Source organism: Taeniopygia guttata, chromosome 5 (assembly GCF_048771995.1).
Source record: "Taeniopygia guttata chromosome 5, bTaeGut7.mat, whole genome shotgun sequence".
Classification (NCBI taxonomy): Eukaryota; Metazoa; Chordata; class Aves; order Passeriformes; family Estrildidae; genus Taeniopygia; species Taeniopygia guttata.
The window spans coordinates 59429224-59453422 of NC_133030.1; the positions used below are offsets into that span (position 1 = coordinate 59429224).

At 36.5% G+C, this 24199-nt stretch overlaps 1 protein-coding gene across 1 annotated transcript in view; it reads left to right on the forward strand.

The window, feature by feature from the left end:
* C5H14orf39 (chromosome 5 C14orf39 homolog) overlaps positions 1 to 17211 on the forward strand; it is a 28552-nt gene extending 11341 nt beyond the window's left edge. The window contains exons 6-18 of the mRNA XM_041716341.2: positions 2305 to 2492; positions 2966 to 3008; positions 3428 to 3548; positions 4650 to 4744; positions 9199 to 9338; positions 9808 to 9887; positions 11892 to 11977; positions 12071 to 12135; positions 13184 to 13251; positions 13606 to 13745; positions 14260 to 14395; positions 15839 to 15896; positions 16529 to 17211. Of these exons, the coding sequence (XP_041572275.2) occupies positions 2305 to 2492; positions 2966 to 3008; positions 3428 to 3548; positions 4650 to 4744; positions 9199 to 9338; positions 9808 to 9887; positions 11892 to 11977; positions 12071 to 12135; positions 13184 to 13251; positions 13606 to 13745; positions 14260 to 14395; positions 15839 to 15896; positions 16529 to 16731 (1423 nt within the window). The 3' untranslated portion in view covers positions 16732 to 17211. The remainder of the gene's footprint in view (positions 1 to 2304; positions 2493 to 2965; positions 3009 to 3427; positions 3549 to 4649; positions 4745 to 9198; positions 9339 to 9807; positions 9888 to 11891; positions 11978 to 12070; positions 12136 to 13183; positions 13252 to 13605; positions 13746 to 14259; positions 14396 to 15838; positions 15897 to 16528) is intronic.
* The last annotated feature ends 6988 nt before the right edge of the window (positions 17212 to 24199 follow it).

Below are 24199 nucleotides of genomic sequence, written 5' to 3' on the forward strand. Positions count from 1 at the left end.
TAAGCCTTTTTGGCTTTCACTAATTTGAGCTGACAAGCCAAAGAAGCATTACTTTTAAATTGCTTCTTTAGATAACTCGTTTCAGTTCCAACATGAAAGTGTTTGATCTGTTTTCCTGAGCTTAATTGTAAGACATCATGAGTACAAATCACAAAATAAATTTAATTCATGCATTTTTCAAAACTATACCCCAAGTATAGTCTATCTGCACAAAAGCATTTGATGATATGTCCAAGTCAGCAAGATGTGCATTCAGTAAACTCTAGATATTTAAATTAGGAAGAAAAATATGTGTCTTTAGAACGTTATGAGTTGAATGTTCTTTTTAGTCTGGCATTTGGGGGCACTGAGGACATTCTGCTTTAGATGGAAAGATGTGTTTTAAAGATGGGCAGATCAGTTCATGTTTAATTAGGCACTTATAACGGAGGCTTATAAAATAGTCCACATTTTTTTGTTGTTATTGATTTCAAGAACACATAAGAATGCATTTATGAGCTGGAAGTTAATCCTGAAAATAAGTGATATGAAGAAGGAAAAAGTAATAAATTGCTATCCACATAATGTTCAGGGGGTTGTGAGTGCTGCCCTTTTTCTGTTGTAATTAGATTAAAACTTTTTCTGATTAATGCGAACAGTAGTGAATTCTACATAGTCTGTGTTATCTGCATGAACTGCAGGACATAAATTACTTGGAGAAAATATTAAAAATAGTCATGAGTACTCAAGACTACTATACTATATATGGCCACAAATATTATCTGTGAAAAATAGATTTTGGGAAAAGAATATGAAGTTTTAGGCTTATATTCACAAGCTTGAAATGTACCTGTTACAACAAATTATTTTACTTATTTATATCTATTATTTAAATCTATTTGTAATGCATTCTAAGTTTATTAGCAAATTTATTTTTGATTGGTTATTGATGTATAATCTCCTTAATTAAATAGAACTGGATATTTTTCATCTTTCATACCTGAATAATTTTGTATGGTATACAGAAATATTAAGTAAATAAAAAACTTAGATTCCTGAGACCACCTGTGTAGAAAAGCACATAGATTAATGTCATTTTCTATGTGAAATCTGGGAAATATCAATTCACAGTGTTGACCTACAACTTCTCTCCCCTAAATTTTAAAATTCACTTTTACAGGAACTCTTGCCTGGAGTGTAGTTTGATTTGAAAATTAGAATCTGACTGTGTTTTGCCTTGTGAATTTGTTTTCCTTTTGTAAGAGCAGAAGATTCTAGTATTGAATTTAGACATAAGTTTTTCTCTCTGCCATTGCTTGGCACAGCCAGTGGGCAGCCAGGACGCTCAAGTGCAGCCTTTCAGTCATGCTGCAGTTAAATGATAAATAGCAGTTTGAGATAAAATGTGTTCCTTAAAGGGAAGTTCCACGTGCTTTGAAAGCTGTTCCTTAATGTAGGGGCAGGTTAAGAAATGGGTTTCTGGCTTTAATTGCTTTTATGCACCATTGTTATTCCCATAAAGGAAATTCTTGCTAATCCTTAGGTGCATTAATAATTTAATTTTAAAAAATTTGCCTCTCCATTATTCACATAAGCTTTTCCTGCATTAATTGATGTTGCCTACTCCAGTAACTCATAGCTATGTGCTCACATGTTGGCAGTGAAGTTACATTTAGTGTAACATTAATTTACAAGGCATCCCCACAAGAAGCTGAGCATTCTGGCTCTTTGCCACTTAAACATTTAAGTGTTTGCTTAACCTTAAGTATGAATAGTCCTGTTGTTTCAGTGTGACTGATGTGTGTGTTTAAGGCTTCCCTGAGTCAAACAGAGATTACTCAGCATCTCCTTGGAGGCAGTCCTTAGTCCAGTGGTGCACCAGGCTGCTCTAAATATGGGAGGTTTGACCAAATTCTCTTCCACTTTGACTTTGATCCAGCTCCACTGAAACTGATGGAATTGTGCCAACATGCACCAGCAGGGACTTTGGCCTGCAGTGAGTTTCATGATAATTACACAGGCAAAAACACATTTGTCATCTGCCAGGCTGCCTTTGAATGTGGTATGGTCTACGTTCCCTTCAGAACAGGGAGATTTGGCTGGTTTTTACATCATGACTATTCTCTGTTACATACAGCATAGTCTTCCTTGAATATAGTTGGGAAATAAAAAAATAAAGCCAAATATTGCCATATTAAATATAATCTGACTTTTCTTCCTATGACAGCAGCAAATTGACTGAGGTGATGCCACAAATTTATAGGGTTTTTTTCTTTATAAACAATGGTTTCCTGTGGAAAAATTAAATTCCATGTATTTTTATAGGAAAATATATGAGGATTCCATAACCCAGTGTAGAATTACTTTGGAGGAACAGCGCAAAAAATATACAGAAACTGCTCTTGCCCAGAAGTATTACCAAAAAAAGGAAGAAGTTGAAGAAATTCAGAAGAGAGTTTTGAAATGCCTTGAAAAATACAAATGGAAAGAAGATGCTTGCTTGGATAGTCTGGGTACTGCTATTGTCAATGTTTTTGCAATAAAGCCTTTTGGCAGTGCACTGCACATCAAAGCTGCCATACAGAAAACCTCAAATTTTCTGAAGTTTCCTTTAAACTAATAAAACATATTCTCTTTGTCACATTGTTTTTAGAAAAAAAAACCCCAAAACCTGTAGCAAATAAGAATTTAGATTATACATACTGATATTGCTTCCTCTGACCTGTAAATGTAATGGGGAGAGCTTTTTCATTGAACTTCTTGGGGTAAAAAGTTCTAAGATTTCTTTAGATCGAGCCTCTCAATATTATAAATTTAATTTTCATCACTTTTCAGTGCTGTTTTTAATGCCATTACTGTTATACTGCAATTTTTGTTAACTGTACTAAGCCAAGATAAATGTTCCTGATCTATTAATTTATCTGGTATTTGTTTAAGAAAAATGATTTGTTAGTTAATGATCTGAAAGTAAATTTTATTTTTGCAGAGGCTGTTCCTTTTACATCCATAAATAATTGGGCTGTACACATGTATCCTTGATTTCTAGTGTTTGTTTAGTTGTCAGGAAAAGAGTTTTATATTTACCTATCACAACTTTCTATTATAAAATACAGTAATTATTTTTATATTTTTATATTTATGTTTAGAGTGGCAGCATTGGCATTTCTCTGTGAGAAAACTAGAGGTCAAATTCAGCTATTCAGTTTGAATTTATGGGAACATTTTGGGGAAAGAATACAAAACTTCATTTAATAACATATCCATCAAACGGCTTCATTTAGGAGAAGCTTAATAGAAGTTAGAGCTGAAGATTTGCCAAAGAAATCAGATTTATCAGAGCTTCCTGTACCTCTAGAATTTGTGTTATGGCATAGAGAGGTCAGGGATCTGATGGCATCCCTTGCTTGACAAAATACATTTTTGTAAAATATATTCCATGACATGAAAGTGCCTCTATGAGGAAAAAAACACAGGAAACCTTGCAGCTTGCTGAAGCTGCTGCACAGGAAACCATCAAACTGGAAAAAGAAGCAGAAGAATTAAAAACAAAAATTGACTTCTTAAAAAAGGTAACCATATATTAATTTTAAATTATATAAATATGTGTTATATATGTGGTCATACATAGCACTGTTACATTTTCTGAAACATCAAAAAAGTAGCGTATTTTCAAGCTCACAGACCAACAGGATGATCTCAGCCTTATAATTATATTTCTGTGGCATCACACGTGTTTGCTTAGAGCAGAGGGGTGCATGAATGTGAAGGCTCTTACAGCTTCCTTTCTGCAGCTTCTGCTAAGGCACCATGCACGATGACTTTGCTGTCAGCTCAGGAGAATACACTTGAAAATAGATCAGGGCCACTCCTCAGTGAGCCCCAGGGCTTGAGTGTGCAGCTTTCACAGGTCCTCCTGGGTTTTTAAGGGTTTGTGTTTAACTAAGTATGCTTTACAATAAGAATGGAAATTCCTTCTCTCATTTTTTTTTTTTTTCCACCAAAATACATGTGTGGGTATGTAAGACCCAGCAATAAAACTGGCTGATTGACTAGGAGAAGCGTTGATTCCGTAGGGAGAATCTTCAAAATTATCAAAGGGATTTTATCAGTACAGAATTTGGACCTACTCCTCTGTAAAAGGTCTCTTCTAAGCCTGAGTAGCCCAATCTTGTAAAATTTTAGAAAATGTCATGGCATTGCATCTGGGTGCTTTTACCCATCTGCCTGGAGCAGATGACCAAGGACTCCTTTACTGCCTCGTGCTGATAGCAGCACGTTTTGCACAGGTGTTTTTTGTGTTTCTATTCTGTGATCCTGTTTGACACTCCTAGATCCAGGTTGAAGTTCCCAATGTGGTTTATGCTGTGTAAACAGGAAGAAGAGATGTGGTGAATTTGTTCATAATTGTGAAGGAAACCATGTAAAGAGCTCCAGGTCCTGACATTTAGACCCATGCTCCAAAACTTCTGTGTTTATTGCAGTAGTTACAGTTGATCCAACGAAAAATATTGCCTCTTTTTAACCTTGTTCTCCTTATTTCTTCAGAACCTTTTGGCTACAAAAACTACTACTGAGCACTGAGTCGTCAGGTTTAGAAAACTTTTGCAGCATGTAGCTAAAATGCTTCAAGTTTTGTCAATTTTTATGCCATTTGTTCTTTATCTTTTAAGAGCTTCAAAGAGGCTAAAGAAGATCAAAATAATTCTGAAAATATTGAAGGAAAAAATCAGAAAAGTCTTGAGAAGCCAGAAAAATTTAAAGAAAGGTACACTTCAAAATTATTTTCCCCCTTGCTTTTATCCAGAATACTACATCAGTATTTACACAAAGACTGCTACAAAACACAAATTGTTGTTAAATAAGGACTGGCAAGCTTCTCTCATTCTGGTCATGTGATTAAATTATGTAATTTAAAAAGTTTTATATTTCTGGGGGGTTAAGATAGCGAAAATGTTTGATTCTTGGAAGCGCAATGTATCTGGACACATGCTATAAAAATACTTTGTAGAAGCATTTTCTCCTCAGCTACTGCTGAGAGATCTGTGTGAGTAGTTTTGAATGCAACTACCATGACTGTGCAGTCAGAGATAAAATAACATTAACTCTACTAAATATATATCTTTGGAAAAGAAGTCAGAGTTCCACATGTCAGTTGTCTTCACCTCTGAACTACTTAAGAAATTTAACTCTTAATTTAGTTCTTAAAAACAAGCATGAGTGAAAGTTTCATAGACAGGATTAATGGCTTAGTAAATTAGTCAGTGATCATTTACAGCTGGGACTCACTTTAATTTGAGCTCAATTACAATGACTGAAAATCACCATGAGGACTGTCTTGCACTTATCTGGAGTCCTTGTGAATGTTGAAACATCTCCTGTTGAGCTGGCACTTTTAGACCAAAATCCATTTTAAAGCAAAAAGATATCTGAAAGACTTTGTCTAAGTGATTTTATATTATGGTGTGCTTGAAAAAGAACACTTTTAGGGCTTTAAATAGGCCTTTAGTGGAAAATATCTATAAAAAATGTCATTTTAGTAATTCCTAAGATTCTTTTCACAGGGACTTTTTCAGTCTTTAATATCTTCTTACAGATCTATGAATCATTCAGGTGATCATTTCTTTGTGGTGTAGCCTTTGCACCCATTTTACCTTCTCATGTAAGATTTTTGTAATTGGCAAGAACAGAAATATGGGGAAGCAAGAAATCCCCCTGGTTTTAAGACAAGGTAAAAAAAAAAAGGATGGAAAGCATTCTCTTTGAATTTTTGAAGAAACCCATGTGTGTTCAGTCTGCAGAACACAAAATACCAGTTAAAGACCTGCTGTAAGAGGCAGAGATCCATGCTCTGGGTAGGAGGTGTAAGAATCTCTCAGTGAGGCTCCTCGTGGTAAAGAATCCATAGGGTGCCCTGCCAGACCTGCCATTTGTATGTTTATTTTCCTGTCATGGAGTCTTGCTTCTACCTTCATCTGAAGTTGTGTATGTTCCACAACATAAAGGCTTGTAGAAAATGGCATGAAATTGGTTTCTTAATATATTTTCTGACATCAGTGTATTAAAAAAGTCTTCACTGGAAAGCATGGAAGTGACTGCCTAAGTAACTACTGGAGTTAAAAATGGGTGTATTATGAAGCTGTAAAATAAACCAAAAAGACCTGTAGGAAAAAAAAACCAAACAGAAACTGTATATTGAGAAAATGAGCCATAGGAAATAAAACCTTTGCAAACTCAAAGCAGTGTACGAAAATGCAACAGCAGAATGTGGGTACCAAAGACAGAAGTTTCTTTTGAGCTGCCCTGCAGCCACTACAAAATTACTACTGAGCAAAAAATCTTTGTGAAGAAGGGAGATATCTTCATCTTCTCCCACAAAAGAAGAAGGAATAAAAAGGAATTGTACTGTGAATCTCCATGAAGTAGTCCAGACCAGCATGAAACCAGCAGCAGCAAGGGAAAGAACTAAAGAGAGCAATGAAAACACTGGGCAGAACACTGTACAGATTAATATCCATGAAAAGATTTAGAAGGCTTCAAGCCCAGAAGCCAACTTGTAAGCCAGTGAATAGGTGCTGATATACATGTTCTGCCCTGGGCAGCAGGATGGCAGTGAGGACTGCTCCTTTTAAAAGCCTGGAACATTGTTTGAATCACTTGGGTCTGGCCAGCTGCTGGTTAGGAGTTGAAAACACAGATTCCTCTGCTCTTACCAGCTCTTGGCACTGATTCACAGCTCACCAGTTACATGCAAGAACCACAGTTTAATTTCCATGACAAGCACCAGTTTAATTTCCAAAGCAAGAGTTCTCATCAATCACCAAACAAGACTCAACTCTTTTGAAGCTCTGGCCTTGATTTCTCAATTAGATATTCCATTTATTACATAGAAAGGCTGGTAGTGGAGCTGTGCTATGGCATATATAGTGTTCACTCTCTCTCTTTTTGTAAAATGGTTGGGAGAGATTTAATTCCAGGACTCTGAAATTCCTTTCCAATTTGTCACGTATTAATTTCACCTCTTACTTTCCAAATAAAAGCTTTTTGCTACATCTTCACATAAAGGAGATTTTTGCAATACAATAATGGTGGATTATTGCAGTACTTGCAGCATCTTTGCATCAGAAGTGATTGACTTCTACTGATCAAAGCAAAAACTTGTTAATACAAATCTTAGAAAAGTACTCACTAAGTTGTTTCTGGATTTCTAATGTAAACATATATGAAGAGCCAACTCAAAAAATGCTCCTGATGAGAGTACTGAACGTGGTTTCAGCAACTGTAAATACCACAGAAGCAGATGTGATTCTTCATATGTATAATGAGATACACTTGATTCTTGTAGTGGAAATTAATATTAATCCTTGGGGTTCTTTATGCTACAAAGAAGAAAATACTACTAAGGAAATGTCAATTTATTTTGTTTTTCTCTTTGCACTTTAAAAAACACCTGCAGTATGGATCAAGATGAAGAGTTTTTATCTACTCAGATGTCTACTAAGAATGAAGTAGAAAAAGAAGACAAATTATTATTTTTGTTGCTGCAATTTGGATTGTCTTGAGCTTCATGATGCAGTTTTATTTTTCTTCCAGTATTATTAATTAATGTCAGAGAAGATGTTCATGGCTTATATTTCAATACTGCTTTTGTGGAGGGAAGGGAGCAGGTGTACTGCATACACGTAGAGTTTAACTGCAGGCTCTTTTGGAAGGTTTTGTTACTTAAAGAATGAATATCTTAGGAACTTCTGAGTTTGGTCTGTAACTCTGCCTTTGAAATGTTATTCTGTATAGAAACACATTGTAAGAGAATTTTTTATTTAATGGAGAGTAAGTCTTTAGAACTATAGTGTTGTCTGCTAGGCTTTACAGAAGTACAAGAACTCCAGGAGCTTTCAAAAACAGTTTGGCATCCTAAGTTCTGAAAAAAAACTCAAACCAAGCAAACAAAAAACCTCCAACCACAAACTCCCCATATTTATGTCAGTCTAACTGATGATCTCAGCCACAGTAGCCTTTTAAAACTGATATTTGAATGATGGCAGTGGTAAAATGAGCCATTTGGAACAAAATGAAACAGTTTCAGCCAGAGTTCTGTGCTTACCTCTGTTTTGATTTCTCCTTGCTTTTGACTCCCTGAATCTGAATTTACAGACACACCAGCCACACACATCTTGTTTTCTGTAGTATTCATTCTTGACACAGGTTTTTCTAGAACTGATGTAACTGAAAGATTTACTTTGGTTTTCAGTTTTTTAGGTGGTAGATGTTTTGTACTTTGTTCAGTCTCAGTCCAGCACACACCAGGTATAAATGTAACTGCAAGAGAAAATAGAGATAAAATAATGACCTTTTCATCAGAGGCACTTGACTGAGGTGCTTTCAGGGTTTTATGAGAGCACAGTTCACACAGTTCACATGTATGCATATGAGTTTAATGTGTCAGGTCCTTACATTTAGCCAGTGCTTCTCAGTGGTATTTTTTAATTAGTGTTGCTTATTTTACGCCACACTATATTATCAAGTGTGTCCTATATTTTATCTTATTTCTGTTTATGGAGAATTCCAAGAAGAACAAAAAGACTGACTCAGATCTTCATTTGTTCTGAACAGCATTGTTCAGTCAACTAGAAACCAGATGTTGTAGCTAGAAGCACAGAGGCACTAAGCAGGAATGCCAGAGAGAAAATAAAATAGAACTCATTATTCTAAAAAATAGCAAATGTTCCTGTGCCAAACAGCCACTTTACTCTTCATTGTTCTGCTAACTTTTGTCTTTCTGCGCTGTAAAGGCTATTTACCCTACACAGATAATTACCCCACAAGTGAAAACACTTGCTGCAGTTTTCTCTTTTGTGTATGTGTAGTGTGAGTAGTCCAGACAATCTCAGAGACAGAAAAAGTTGTTTTAAATGTGAAAATGTGATTTCAGAACTACAATTATGAGGCACTTTGATTAAAGTGTAAAACTTTAATACTTTTCTTTGGTACTGACAAATTTAAGCCAACAATGTTCTTATGATTAGCTTATTACTCCTTTTATGGATTTTTTTAAAGAGATATTCTCTCTCTGATATTATTTAAAGAAAACATCATTTTTGTCAACTACTGGTTGACGACATCCAATGCCCTTGAGAATGCCACTTATTTGAAGCAGTTATATTTTATAATTTCTTTTCTTTTGCAATGATTCATTTTTCTTTTTAATTTAAATTTGTTTAGGGTGTTTGAAGAGCGTGAACATTCATCCTTGCCAAAGGAGAAACATCAGCTCTATAAAACATTGCATATCCCACGCATTCCTTGGAAATTTGTCCAGTCTGTGCAGAGTTTTAGATCCTCAAAGCAAAGACCAGAAACAGGTGCAGTGTGTTTAATGAGTTCAGTGGGCATTTTGGGTTGTTTTTGTGCAAAAGAATGGCTAAGTGATGATAACAAATCTATTGAACTGCTGAACTACTTATAGTTGAAGCCAGGCTGTCAATGGAAGTTGGGTGCTTACCTTTTTCTATGTTCTGGAAATCTTGTGTGTCTGATTTCTCCCTTATCTCTGCAATGAGTAAAGTAACATGACAGATACACCGTGTGCTGCCAGAAGCATCTGAAAATAATTTGATCTCAAATCTAAAATACCTTTAATACTGTTTGCATTAGTACAGTAAATATTAAACAACTATTATTTATTTGATACTTTCATACTTTGTGATGAGTTTCTTTTTGCTCTCTATTAAAAGGAAAATTTATAAAGTTTGTTCCCAAATTCTGTTTAACAATGCCTTGCTTTGGATACTTCATCTTATTGACAATATTATGTAATATTTGTAAATTTAGGGAGAAGAGAAAAACAGAAACCAGTGGAACTTTCAGTGGCCACCAGCAGCTCCTCCAGTCTTGCAGAAAATTTATCACAGGTGTGTTGCTCTCCCACTGGTAAAAATATGAAGTTATATAGTCTGCTTTATGTGGTTGTTTAAATTTAAAACACTTCAAATACACTTCATGGTATTTTATCTTACATAAAACCTGTTAGCACTGTAAATTGATAATCATGATTATCTGCAATTGCTTGGTAATCACAAAAAAAAAAAATATTTCTTTGGTACCTTTCCATTCTAAAAATATCTCTGTTCTTACAAAGTGTATTCAAAAGCCAAAATCGAGGGGGACCATCTTACCAATTCGTTTTTTATAACAGAGATTTAAAATCACCTCTGTAGATTCTGTATGTAGCAAATATTTGGAATTCCAAAGGAGAATCAGAATCTTCTGTTACTGATGAATCATGAGCCATCTACTCCATAATGAAGGGTTTCATAAAGGACTGAGTGTACAGGACAGCCCACAGTTAACAGCTCCATTGTGAGGTTTGACCAGAAAGAAGAAATCTGGGCTGACAGGAATCAAACCATGAACAGCAATCCTCGGTGCACTGCAGGAGCCTACAACTCTATTTTCTATCTCTCTCCCATAAGAATATAGTTACTATGACATTTTTGAAATGGTGGAGTGAATTGTAGCTTTATTCAAATACAATATTTTTTATTCAAATACAATAAACTAATCCAGAAGAAAGCTGCAAAGTGTGAAAATCACCAATAGTTTCGTGGTGATTCCTATGAATGTGAGACCATTCATAGGAGCAATAAATTGTTAAAGTATCAAATGGAGAAATCAGAGGAAGTAAGGCCATAAGGGGTAGAAGAGTTTGTAACTGTGTTTGCTGTGCAGGAACTTGGGCAAGTTTCTATCTCTAAACCATCTTTCTAAGGGACAGCTCATTGGATCTATTTAAAATCAAGATTTAATGGACAACAAAAAATCAGGTAAAAAAAGTTAGCATACCCAGTTGCGATTTTCTTAAGGATTACAAGGGAAATGAAGATTGAGGTGAGTGAATCACTAAATAGTTTAGAGTGATGCCTGTGTGGAAGACAAAGCCTTCATCACAAGACAAGATGAAGGACAGTGACAGGACTGAGTGGGACAAGACCAGAAGAAATTTCAAGCAACTCTGATTTGTGACTGGCTTAGGGGGTTGGACATGATAAGGGCTGTTGCCAGGGTAATCTAGAGATGAGGCTGGGAGTCTGGGACCTAGAATTGCACTTAGACAATTGTAGGAAGCAGTAATTCAAGGTTAAGAGAACTTTAAGAAAGGGTGATGGCAACAAGGAAAAGAAGATGGAGTCTGAGGAAAAATATAAAGGTTGGAGAAAGAAGGTTGCTATGCTTCAGTAAAGGTGTACTGTACACTGCAGTAGTTGAATGGCAGGCAGATTCTGCAGAACCAGCTCTTTTGTCCCCTACCCTGAATAGAATTCAGTTTGATACATTTCTTAATTAAAAAATAAACAAGAACTAGACACTCCCTGTAAAATAATGTGTTATTTGATGCTGAGGCATAGATTCCTCGCCCTGCCTTTAAGGCACAAATATATGCCACATAAAAGAGTGATAGCTTCTGCTCTGATGAAAGCCTCCAAGGTGGGAATATTTCCATGTTTTCTGCAGTCTTTGAATCCCCACATGAGACCTGTGCTGGTTGAGACTGATGTGGATGCTCAGAGGCAGAGCCAGGCCTGGCCCCAGCTCTTTCTGTGCTCCCAAGCACACGCAACAAGGCTGGAGCAGCAATAAATCTGCATGAAGTTTGTAAATGGCATTGCACTATTGGTGTTACAGAAATTAATCACATTTAGTTATCAATGCTGTGACTAAGACTTCTTTAAAAATTAGCAAATACAGGGTATCATGCTGTCAAAATGCAGGTGAAACAAAGAAAAAGTTTTTACATTGTCTGATCCTTAATTTCCAGTTAAAAGAAGGGATTTCCACAGTCTAAGGAGAAATCAGAGTGATATTGTTGAAGTGACAATTGCACTTGCTACCTCGTTTGATTTTTTTCTGTCTTCTAGATTGTTATTGACACTGCAGGGACTAATCACCCACAAATCGCCCAAGTTCCATCAATTGTAAGCATAAAAAACCAAGAGAAATTCAGGTAACTTTTCTTTAATAAAATAGTGTTCATTCTTGAGGCTGGGGTTTATGGAAATAATTCACATTTAGACAAATATTAAACTTTGTCTTTTAGACTGTCAGATCTTCCAAAGCAGTTGACTTCCAATCAACAGTTTGAGAGTGAAAATGCAGTAATGGGTAAAGTACTACTGTCATTTTATTTTTTACAAGGTTGGATCATATAGTTATAAACTAGGATATTCTAGGGACCAGATTTTCATCCTGGCATTGAGAGGGCCACAATTTGCATTTATTTTCCACATTGATTGTTTGGCTCAAAATTTGAGTATGGCAGACAGTCAGAGTCCTAATTCAAATAGAGAATTAACTGCTCAGTAAGTGGTATTTCGTCTGCACTTATCATTGTAAAATGAAATCCAGTCTTAGCATCTAGCCAGAAGGCATGAGAAAATGCAAAGAAAAGAAATATAATAAACCAAGTAATTTAGGTACCTTGAAGAATCAGATCAAGTTTATTAAAGATGAAAATTAACTGGAGAAAAACATGCAGAATGCTTACAGAAAAAAGTCAGGGTAGTTACAAATACACCTGTAATTTTTGAAATCACAAGGAATTGAGCTACAGTTTAAATATTTGTTTTTCTAATTGAACTTCTAATTTAGATAAATGGAAAATGTTATAGCCTAGATTTTTTTACAAAGAGAACACTGAAACATAGAAACTTAACCCACAGTGCCTGAGACATAGCACAGTCTGAAGCTTGGAGTAGAAACCCTGACAGCAGAAAGTGTGATAATGTTTCTTCTTATTTCTCATCCTGACTCTTGCCCAGTTCTTTAAACTACACTTCATCACTGTCACATGGATGTGCTTTTTGTATTGTTCCCACCTGTTTCTATTGACTATTAGCACTCTCAGGGGGTAATAGCTGGAGTAGACAAACGCAGCACTCTCAGGGAACAATGGGCAGGTTTGAAGAACACACCAAACCACAAGCAGCAGCATGAGTAATGCTTTGACAGCAACGAGTGGCAGAACAAGAGGTAATTGTTATGGACAGAGCCACAAAGTGGGTTCTTAAGAAAACCACAGTCAGAACACTTCCTTACTATTAGCAATGCCAAGGTAGTGAATTTTTCTCAAGGATTCTCTCCCAAAATGTCATTTTTATGTGTCTGTGTTAAATGCTGTTATAATACAGGCAGTGCTGTCTTTTTTGTGTAGCAAGCCAGGAGGCCAAACATGTTGATGGAGAAGCACATGAGCATATGGACTGTTCGTTTGTACCTCAAGTAAGAAAAGCGTTTCTTATGTCATAAATAAAAAGTTTATTTAGATTAGTTGAAGTATTTTGACATATTTGATTCAGTTAGCAAGAAGCAAGTCTCAGAAATTGGTAAAGTGACAATGGGTTAATAAAATTTTCATTTATGTGAGCTGATCAAATGTTTTGAAAAAAGTCTGCATTTAAAACTCACTTCTTGCACAGAACTATAAATAAACAGGCTCAGTGCTGGCTCCTGAGAACATATTTATAGTTAAATAACATAGTTAAATAACTGAGAACATATATTTATAGTTAAAAGGACTAATTATATTTTGGGAAATGTTGTATATTACAAACATTGTTTATTTCTTTTTAATAGGATGTGCACACAGGTTTTAAGCCAAATGAAGATAATCCTGACACAGAAGAACAAAGTGCAGAACCTTTCTTAAGAGCTCCTAAAACACCTGACTTAAAGGGGAAAAACCCACACTTCTCAAAAACACTTCTATTTGACTCGTATGATTTCAACTTTTATTTTGATTCTGAGCAAAAAGTTGTACTCACATTTATTGTATAAGTATTTCTGCTCTTTTTGAAAGATACTAGTGAAATAATTTTCTAGAAAACTCTTCTGAAAATATTCAGATTTTTTTCCTGAGTTACGCTTGATATTTATTAAGTTTCTTCTTACAGTATTATTTCCAGTTGAAGCTGTTTTGAACAATCAGTACTTTGCTTTGAAATATATGAGGCACATTGTCTTTTCCTGCAGTAATATTTGTCGCTCTGATTTTGATCTTTAACAGGCTTTTTGGTTTTTTTGTTAAGAGGGCATGGCTTTAGTAAGAATACCACCTCCCTTTACTATAAAGAATTGTGTTATCTGTTCTGTGATAAAAAAAGCAATTATTGATGGAAGCTATGGGGATGTAAAAAAAGTGAAAAAAGAGAAACAGGAAAAAATAGCAGGAAAAAAGCCATCTACATAATTTAAAAACTTCATATAGTTTCTATCTTTCTGTATTTACAGCATTCAAAATTTAGGTTGTGATGAAGGAACATCAAAATCTCCTGCTTTCTTTTCTCACATGAACTTCTCCCAGAAGTCACCTGGCTTTAATTTATTTGGTTCTTCTCTGTTTGGAGCACAAAATTCATCTGATGAGGTAAAAATGATTAATTGTGAATATTACATTTCCACAAAGCAAAATGCATAAACAAAACAGCATTGACACTGAATGAGGCTTTTCCGATTGGTTATCTTTGCAGCAAATATTTTTTAAATGTCTTGGTTACTTTTAAGCTTGGTGTTCTTTGAAAATGTTTAATTCCTTTCCTGACAATTTTCCTGACAATCCCTCTATGATGACTTCTAACCAAGAATGAATCTCTTTCATATGGATCATGTGCAAATATACAGTGACTCAATTCACCAAAATGCTTCTGGTTCAGTGTTACAGTGCAAAATTCAAGTTCTCTAGCAGACTTCACAATTCACATGCTTCTCATGTGTGTTTTTGTCTTAATGAAGTGAAGAACAGTGAGAAGGGAAGAAAGGACAGTCTATTAGGGTTACTGAACAGCAAATATGGATTAGCTACACTCAAATGGAGGAGCTAGGCAGGCAACTAAATGGAACAGGGAGTGGAATCCAGGTCTTCCATTTTCTTTGCAGATTCCCTAACTCCAGTGCTCTAGACTAATTTTTCCTCTCCCAGGCTATTAGGAAGATAATTAGGGATCCAGGATAAATGTGTGCATAGGATAGGGCTTAGGTATCACTGGGGACTGTGGATCCAAAATCCATTATGCAAATGAGGGATTTGAGCCCAGGTAGCTCCTGTTGCAGGGGGTGTGCTCAGTCTTGTGGTTACTGGCTGGGAGCTGAAGCAGAGATTTTGAAATGAAAGCACCATTTTATACTGGGTTTGGCAAAATACCTGTGGTTGATATCTCATAGCATGAACTGTGAGTAGGAGAGAACACCCGGGTGTGTGGTTTGTGAATTGTTTAGGAATGAGGTGGGTTTTTAGTCACCCAGTGCTGTCAGAGCCCACACTATGTTGTGCCTGTTCAGCAGCAGAAACCAAGAATTTACCAGGCTGTGGCAGATCTGGGATTCTTTGAAGTTAGATGAGAGTTTTGAGGGACTTCAGTATCTATTTTAAATCTAAGAACTCGTTGTAAGAGTGACAAGTGGTTATCCTGCTACTCTTTCTCCCAATATGAGGCCCTATTCAGTAGGAAGTATTTGTGCTGTTGCTTGGTGATTTTATAAAATGTTGCAGATTTGAATAATTTTGAATATTTTTGGTTTAAAAAAACAGCAGTAAGTCGGGTCAGCTTTTGGACTGTTATCAGTCTTCTTTTTCCCTAGAAGAATGGAGGAAGGGTGTTTGCAGCTGCATGCAAATATCATAAAACCCATTTGATCAAAGAACTTACCTTGCAACTATAGAGACTGATAAATACCTTTAAATCCAGATTTTGTAAAGACTGCTGACATCACTGAGACAGTGCTTTTCTCACTAAAAGCAAATACATATCAGCATTAAAATTTACTTTTTGCCTTTCTCATTTGTTAAATAAAAAATTTGTTTACATTTCAGACAGAGGAAAATTATTCTGTGGGAAACCTGAACCCTCTGTCCCCACATGAAGATATTGGTAAGTCTGAAACTCAGATGTACTTGTGTATATCAGCTCTCTTCTGCTTGTGTTCCTATGACTGACAGGCTCATGATCCAGCTTAACAGAGCTCTTTTGTCTGAAAGGATGTTCAGTTGTGATAATGTAGCTCTGTGGTTTATTGTGCTCATTTGTGTTTTAACTAAGTCTTTAGCTTAAATCTTGCCCTGTATGTTGGGCTTCAAATGTCTGAGGTATCATGGAAAAGAAGAAGTATGAGAAATAGAGAAATAGGGATAGTGCTAGGTGTGTTTGAAGCAAAATGAGAGGATTTGCAAAGGAGAAGACAAAGTCCAGGTATTTCAATGGTTGATCACATTTTTCTCTAAGTAAACATTTTTGCAGATTCTGTTTACAACTACCTCTACTGCAAAAGGTACCATGCAGAAGTGTTTTGTTGTTCTAATCCATTCAAGTGCTCCACACTTTATTCCATGTAAATTCTAATAACAACCCCTGGAAATACCATCTCTAGTGCAGCAATAAACACACAACTGTAGGGTGATTCTCAGTGGGATATTTGGCACAATATGTTAATAAAGAAGCATGTGCTGAATGTAGTATTCTCTCAGATTTAATCTAATAACAAATATTATATGTATTCCACATAGGAAGCTTCTTTGGGAAACCAGAAAATGAGGATGCATTTGCCTTTCCCTTCCCCTCGGAATCAACTTCTCCTGCATTTGGAGATGGAAAAGATGATGTTAGTTTTTCATTTGCATTTGGACAGGATCAGAGATCATCACCGTCTCCTTCTACGAAAGGTTTTCATTCTTCCACACAAAATACAAAGCCATTTACATTCTTTTGAATACCTTTGACTTCCTTTTAAATTTTTTTCCTACTTAGCCTTGACAAATGTTTCCAGTTTCTTGAGTTAAAGTACAAAGCATTTCCTCTCCTTCCATTTATTGTAAGAATACCTTAATGCAATTGCTGCAATGTGTGTTCATCAACCACACATTTTGAGATTTTCTTAATTATCTTTGAAATGTGTTTGTTCATGAACTGTTATTAAACACTTGCTAAATTGGCACTCACAAACAAGTATCATTTTAGGGTAGATTGTTAAGTCAATGTCTGTGAGAGCATTCAGCTTCTGATTTAAATGAAAGTACTTGTGTTAGTAAGAATGACTGTCGTAGCAGTTAAAGCTGAATTTGAATTAAAGACAATGTTCTTGAGTATTCTGTGTATAACAGCTGATTCATAAAATATTTGAAATAAACATTTTCATTAACGTTACGTTAAACTTTTTTAGGTATTTCTTAGTATCTGAAGTGGAACAATGATGCAGTTGTAATACTTAACATTTCCCTTCCATTCCCTTCCACGTCCTAAGGAGAGTAGAGTCCCTTCCCCTCTGCTGCCCTCCAAAACCCTTAATGACCAAGAGCTTGATTATCTATGCCACTGTTTCTTTTCTGCCAATTTCCTAAATATATCAGGACTAATTTTATGCTTATAGATTTGTGAAAATTTGATTTTTTTTTTTTAACTGGAAGTGAATCAGGATGTTTTAGTGAAATCCTGCTGAGGTCCAGCTACTAAGAAATGAGACCCAGCTTTTCTAATCTCCTGCATACCTGTCGATATGAAAAACCTAAGGCAGAGGCAGATTTGAGTCTCTAGCTTTTATTTGGAGCAGTGTTTATGGTACACTGCTGACAGATATTCTGAGATCATTTAGAAAGCCAAAAGTTTAATTTTGTTTGCTCAGTTATTCCATAACCAAAGACCTTTCCTGATGAATTCTGTTACCCATGCCTAAGATGTTACAGGGTAAAAGTCAAGGCTGCAGGCTGAAGTGGGAGAAACCACAATCCTAGGTCTTGCTGGATGTTTGCTGATACAAATTGGATAGGCTGATTAATAACAAAGCAGAGAAAGCTGTTTCAGAAGAGGCAACCTCTCAGCATCTGGGATACTTTTCTGAGGTCTAAGACCATGAACTACTTATAAACACACACTGGGATTTTTTTCATTGGTACCTGTCAAATTCCATCTAGAAATGGTCCCTGGTCATGCCTATAAAATCAATAGCAGTTGTGTTAATGGATTGCTGACACTGGTACATCTCTCACTGCCCAATGTCAGTTTGGTTTACCCTTTACACACTCATCCAATTACATATTACACCCATTTCTAGCCTGAAAGCTGAGTGAAGAGTGATTCTCTTGTCAGCATAGCAAGGGCTGCTGGAGAGAAAAACCAGGTACTGCAGGTATCCCACACGTGACTGCAACTGAGCTGGAGCCCAGGAACCTCCAGAAGCAGCAGCAGCTGGGAGCTGTAATCCTTTAAAAGCTGTGCAGCTGTCAGCAAAGTGACAATATGGTGACACTGTGCACTTGTGCTGTGAGTCCTTGGAGATGGGGCTGCCTTTTTGTACCTTCCTTGGATTGCACAGAGTAAAACAGAGTTCAGGCTCACAGCCAAGCCCAAAGGTACTAACAGCAAAACCCCTTCTTAAATAAGCAGGGCAGGGATTGGACTTTGAATCTCACAAGAGTATCCTAAGCAGAAGATAAATGCTTATTTAGAGCCCTGATATCTTTACTGTTCCACTCAGGTTTTTAATGAAGCTTTTGACAGAAAACCACTTCACTTGAAATATTGGTTGTAAAAGCTAATATGCCACACTCCATTAGATTAAATAAATATTAATAGTAAATGTTTTGTGTCACCAGCCTTGTAGGAAATATAATGATACCCAAATAAATAAAATTTTGAATTTGTTGAGTAAAAAACTTTAAATAAGTTTGCTAATGAAATTTACACTCTTATCTGCTGCAGTGGTGAGGAAGACACAGATGCCTTGGTTTTATTTCTCCCACAGAAATAAAAGCTATATGGAAATATATTTTTCTGATCAGAAATAACATAGAAAGCATTTCTACATATCTGCCTTGTCCGGCAAAGTGGTCTTCCAGTAAAAAAATTGTTTCAATTTCTAAAGTAACATAACATCTGGAGCACCATCTACTCTTTTACTGATAATTTTACTGACATGTAAATGTAAAGCATGTCTACAAACAGTTAGGGATATTTGGCTGATAAATAAGCAACTGCTCTATAAGTTTGACACCAAAAAATTAATTTACTATGAGGTAAAGACTATTGTAATGACTTCCAGGTGTTGTGGAATATAAGATTTATTTTAATGTACTGCTGTTTTATGCCTTCAGACACCACTTTTAATAGGAAATAAAGCATTCAGCAAACTGTTCTCACTCAAAAATCAAGTTTCATGTTCAGAGCAATTTATGAATTTTCTGTAACTTCAGTCCAAGACTATAAATTCAAGGTGCATATGCCCAGCATAACACTCTGCAGGACAAATTTTTTTGTGCTTTTATGTATAATAGTTAAGGTGATAAAACCACAAGAGTTATTTATACTTTATATCAGAAAAACTGTACGGATAGGGCATCTGAGAGTGTTGAAATTCTCTCTTAACTACACTGAATTGTCAATGGCAATGTGGGAATTCTTTGAGGAAAACAAAAAGTTTATGTCATGACACTGTAGGCTCATCTAATTGCTCCCTGAATAACAAGAGCAACCAGAATTCTGAGTTTAAAAAACTGCAGTGGTACAAGTGGCACAAGCCTGGAGTTAGATAGAGTAGATCAGAGAACATTGTAGGTAAGCAGTGGCTTTATTTCTACCTCTTAAATTACAGCACTGAACCCCATAGAAATCCTATACATCATTTCATCCCTATGCAAAGGAAAAAATAGTTTTAATTTTTCATTTCAAGACCATGAACATAATTAAAACTCTGTTTTGGGAGTAACAGGGCATCTCTGCCTGTATGTGGGTAAATGCAGGCTTTGGGGGCAGGGGCAGGTGAATCACTGCAGCCTAAGAAAACAATCTTACACTACAGCATTAATACGTTTAAGTATTTCAAGGAAATAAGCTTTAAGTGCTACATATTGTAACAGATTGGAATGTGTAGACTTACAGTATTAGATGGTCATAATCCCCCCAGTGCAAGGCTGATTGCAGGGGTAGCAAGAGTTGGCTAATCCTTTTGGGCCAATGGCATAAAACAAGGATTAGTTTTTCATTTACTGCAACTGAGTGGGTCATTAGGATCCAAAGACACTAATGAGCCTGAACAGGCAATTGGATTCTGGTTTCAAAGTTATGGGCTAGTTTGAAAGGGGACTGATTGTGTCTTTTAATGATTTAAAACATGAAGTTTTGGTGACCTTTTGCCTGAGAAAAATGAATGAAGGATCTAACGGTGGAACACAAACCTGGAATGCTGACTTTTTTCCTCCTGAAACTTGAGTTGTTGCCAGATTCGTTGGCTTAGAGGCTGAATGGCTCATTTAGAAATATCTCTGTTGCCTTGCTTTTATATTCTGCTCTTGATGTCTCCAGAGTTGACACAAGTCACATGCGATCAAGTCTGTGTTCCTGGTGGACAGGCACTGTCCTAATATTCTCTGACTCACACCCAGGTTGTTTGCAGCTCAGCAGTTCTGCTTCCAGACACATCACTTTGTGTTCTGATGCTAACATCTTGCTGAGAAATTGCCTCTTGGCACGCTGTTTCTTGGATCCTGTACCTTGCTTGATTTGATGTGAAGATGATGCTCTTTTTAGCACTTGCAACATGTTACCTTTGGAAAGGTAAATCTTTGCCCCCACCTTGCTACATCCCAGATATTTTTCTTTTCAGGAATCACTTGAATTCAGCAGTAATAGGTAGCTTCTTTTTGATTCTATTCCAATTAAGCAAGGGTATGAAAGAAATATCAAAAGATGTGTATCACCATGCTAAGAGAATGTTTAGACATACACAAAAGGAAAATACTTTGACTGTTACAATTCCATAGGAGAAATAGTGTCAAAAATTTTAATAACATGGACTTAATTTTCTTTATCATACCACAGTTCACAAAGTATACACAAAATTATTTCATACAGCACAGGACTTGATCCATAATCTTTTGAGGCTTGGCTTGGGGAAGGGAAAGAAGTAGAGGATCAAGTTACAAGAAGTTCTTGCTAGTGGGGAACCAGCTGTTGTGACTGGTGGGAAGCTTGGAAGCTGACAGTCCAGACTGAAACTCAGTTTTGAGCTTGCAGTTCTCATCTGTTCCCTTCTGCCAGAGCAGGACTGCCTTGAGCAAAGTGTGGTCTCTTGCTGCTCTCTTCTTTCTCTTGAGGCACATGTGTGGCAAGTTTTAACTGTTTCCACTAAATTCCTGATGCTGTGGTCAGTGATGTTGCTCACTGCCACAGCTGCAAAGGGCTCCTGTCCAGAAGTTATGGGTAAAAAGTGGTTAAAAATGTTTCTGAATGATTACAAAACCCCTGGAAGTGCTATTTCCATTGCATTCCAGGGAGGTGCCAAGCCTCTGAAGCACTCTAGCCATTACCCAAGCTGTACAATGCAATTTCAAATTGTGCTACATGGGCTTAAAAAATACCTGAGCACAATTCATTCTTCAAGGTGATATTTTCCCTTAGCAATGAACACCACCACTCGTGTATCTCATTCTACATACATTGAAGGAGTTATCACAGGCAGCTGCCTATTAATTTTTCTCCCTCACAGCTGGAAAAGGCTCTTGGAAAACATGCAGGTTGTTACCAGTATGATCTTTAGAGAGGAGGTGTTAAACCAAGGCCTGACCACCTCTGCTCAGTGCAGACCCAGTGTTGCCACTGCTGCTGTTTTGTTGAAGGAGAGTGATGCAGAGCCATGGTTCTTAGACTTTAAAAAATTTTTCTTCTTGACCTAATATTTGTGACATGTCATCAGAAACTAAAAAGCAGTAGAATTCTGATAAAAAAGGATATAAATCACAGATTACATGGAAATCACCGCTGAACTTCAGGGGTGCTTTTGAGCCCATGTTGACCATCCAGCCAGAGCACTTAAAAGAAGCTGGTTCTGTGAAGTAGGTCATGACTTCATGTAAACCTCCACTTCATCTTAGATTGTGCTCTTCCCAGCTTTCCAAAAAAACATATCTTTAATAAATTTCTAGCACAGGAGAAACTTTGTGATCACATAAATAGAGAGATTAATGTCTGGGTAGATGTTTCTGTTCTATCACTTGTAGACGGAGTGATGTCAAAATTACCAATTGTAGTGACAAGTGGAAGAACTGTTGAAAGAGCCAATACTTGGATGGACAGAAGAGATGACTTCTCCAGATCTTTCTTTTAAGTAGTGCTGAGATATTCTTGCTGCTTATCAATATGACACTTGGATTATTTGTCATGTGTTGCATTGCAATTATATATGGTCCTTAGGTGAGTTTTGCCACATTATCACAGTCATTGAGCATCCATAATCAACAGAGTTTGGGGTCAGATTGTTCTAAAGCAGAAAAATGTCTGTGTTGCCACAATTTCCTTGGCATTACCTTGGGAGTCTCTGTGATCCAGAGCCGAAGTAGAGGGTCAGAGTATTGAGGCACTAATCTTTTTTCGGTGTGTTGAGTGCCTTGTTTCCAGCAGGGTAGGGCTGGGAGCAGCATACACTGCCTTGCATGTTTATCACAGCTAGCTCACATATTGCAGTATCAATATTTTATCAGAGAACACTTTGCAACACAAAAAAGGAAGGGAAAAAAAAAAAAAAGAGAAGGATGCTCCAGTGGATGCTGTATATATTTCAGATTCCTCTGTTGAGTTTTATCTGAGCTGACATTACTGGAATAAAGTAGATTGTCAAAGGCTGGGCAGAGTGCTTTTATCATTTGCAAGTATTGGCATAGAGTAAAATAATGATTCAAATTTCTGTTTTCTGTCTTTTGTGGATTACTCTGTCAGTTACAGTGATGCTTTTGACAAGGGAGTGCTGCTGGGTTAGTGATTTCTTCCAGAGCTTCAGAAATAGTGAAGTTATCTGTTATCATCATCAGATCAAGCCTGACAGTTGATGGTCAGTGCTTACATATTGTCTTTGTAAATTACAAAATGAAGTTAGGAACAGCAAATGCATGTCTCCACTTTTACAAGGCTAATTCCATGGGATTATTTGCCATCTACTTATACCCAGAATTTGTAAAATTTTTGGTAGTAGTTAAGTTGTGCAGAACAACTTCAGATAAGATATTGTTTGGGTTTGATGGGTGGTTTTAATTTGTTTTGGTTTTTGTTGTTTTGGTTTTTTAGGCAGGGAAGATAAAAGTTCTACACTGAGCATATCTCTTGAAAGCTTGTAGTGTTATGGAAATATTTAGATCTCTACAAGTTCTTGAGTGAAAGCTGTTACTAAAACAGGTATGGGCTTCTATTACTTGTTTTTGCCACACATCATAGTACAGTGACTCTGTCACCAGTGTAGCTTTATAACATAATGACCCACACAGACAACATTTAACTATAAAATATCCCCAGCTGAAGCACTGCTCCTTATCTAGACAGTTCTGTTACTGAGGGTTATAATATTGAATAGAGTTTAACCATTGTAGCAGTGGAAGGTGTCCCTCCCCATGGCAGGGGGTTGGAACTAGATGGTCTTCAAGATTCCTTCCAAGCCAAACCATTCCATTATTCTGTGATTCTATATTGAAAAAAAAAAAAATAGGGAGAGAGAACAGAAAATTTAAAATATTGCAGTCTAAAATAGCTGTTCACTCACGTGACAAAATGATAAATAAGTATCAAGGCACACAACTAACTGCCTTGTGCTTATTTGGAATGTAGACCCGAGGAGCTGTGAAGTATAATCAGTGTGGCTGAGGTCTGGGAGAGAGAAAACAACAGTCACTGCTGGATCATATTGATAAACGTGGCTGAGATTTCAGGACTCATGTAATAAATAAACTAAAAATAAAAAACTAAGTAAAACTTAGTTTTATGCAATTAGCTGCTCCCAAATAAAATAATCAGCTGACTTTTAAAATCACTGCAGGTGAGAACTGGGTAAATTTTGTGTACATACTCCTAGCTGGGAAAACATCAGTGTTGTTATGACTTGACAGATTGTTTTGTCATCAATCCTTCCCATTCCCCATCAGTGAAAGTAGGGTTGTGTCTGAATTACTGTGTAGTTATAGGTGGGAGAGCCATGCAGCAATTATCATTTTTATTAGAGTGCCCACAGGGCACAGCTTCATTTAGGGCTCTATTGTGTTACACACAATGAAAGAGTCCAGGCCTTAAACATTTCACAGTTTAAAAAGACTGGCAGACAATGAAGGGCTGGGTGATAAAATGCTGAGTTCTTCCCAAAAGTTCTAAGCAACGTGACTGGAAACCAAACATGATCAATGCCCTGCAATACCAGTCAGTCTGAGCTA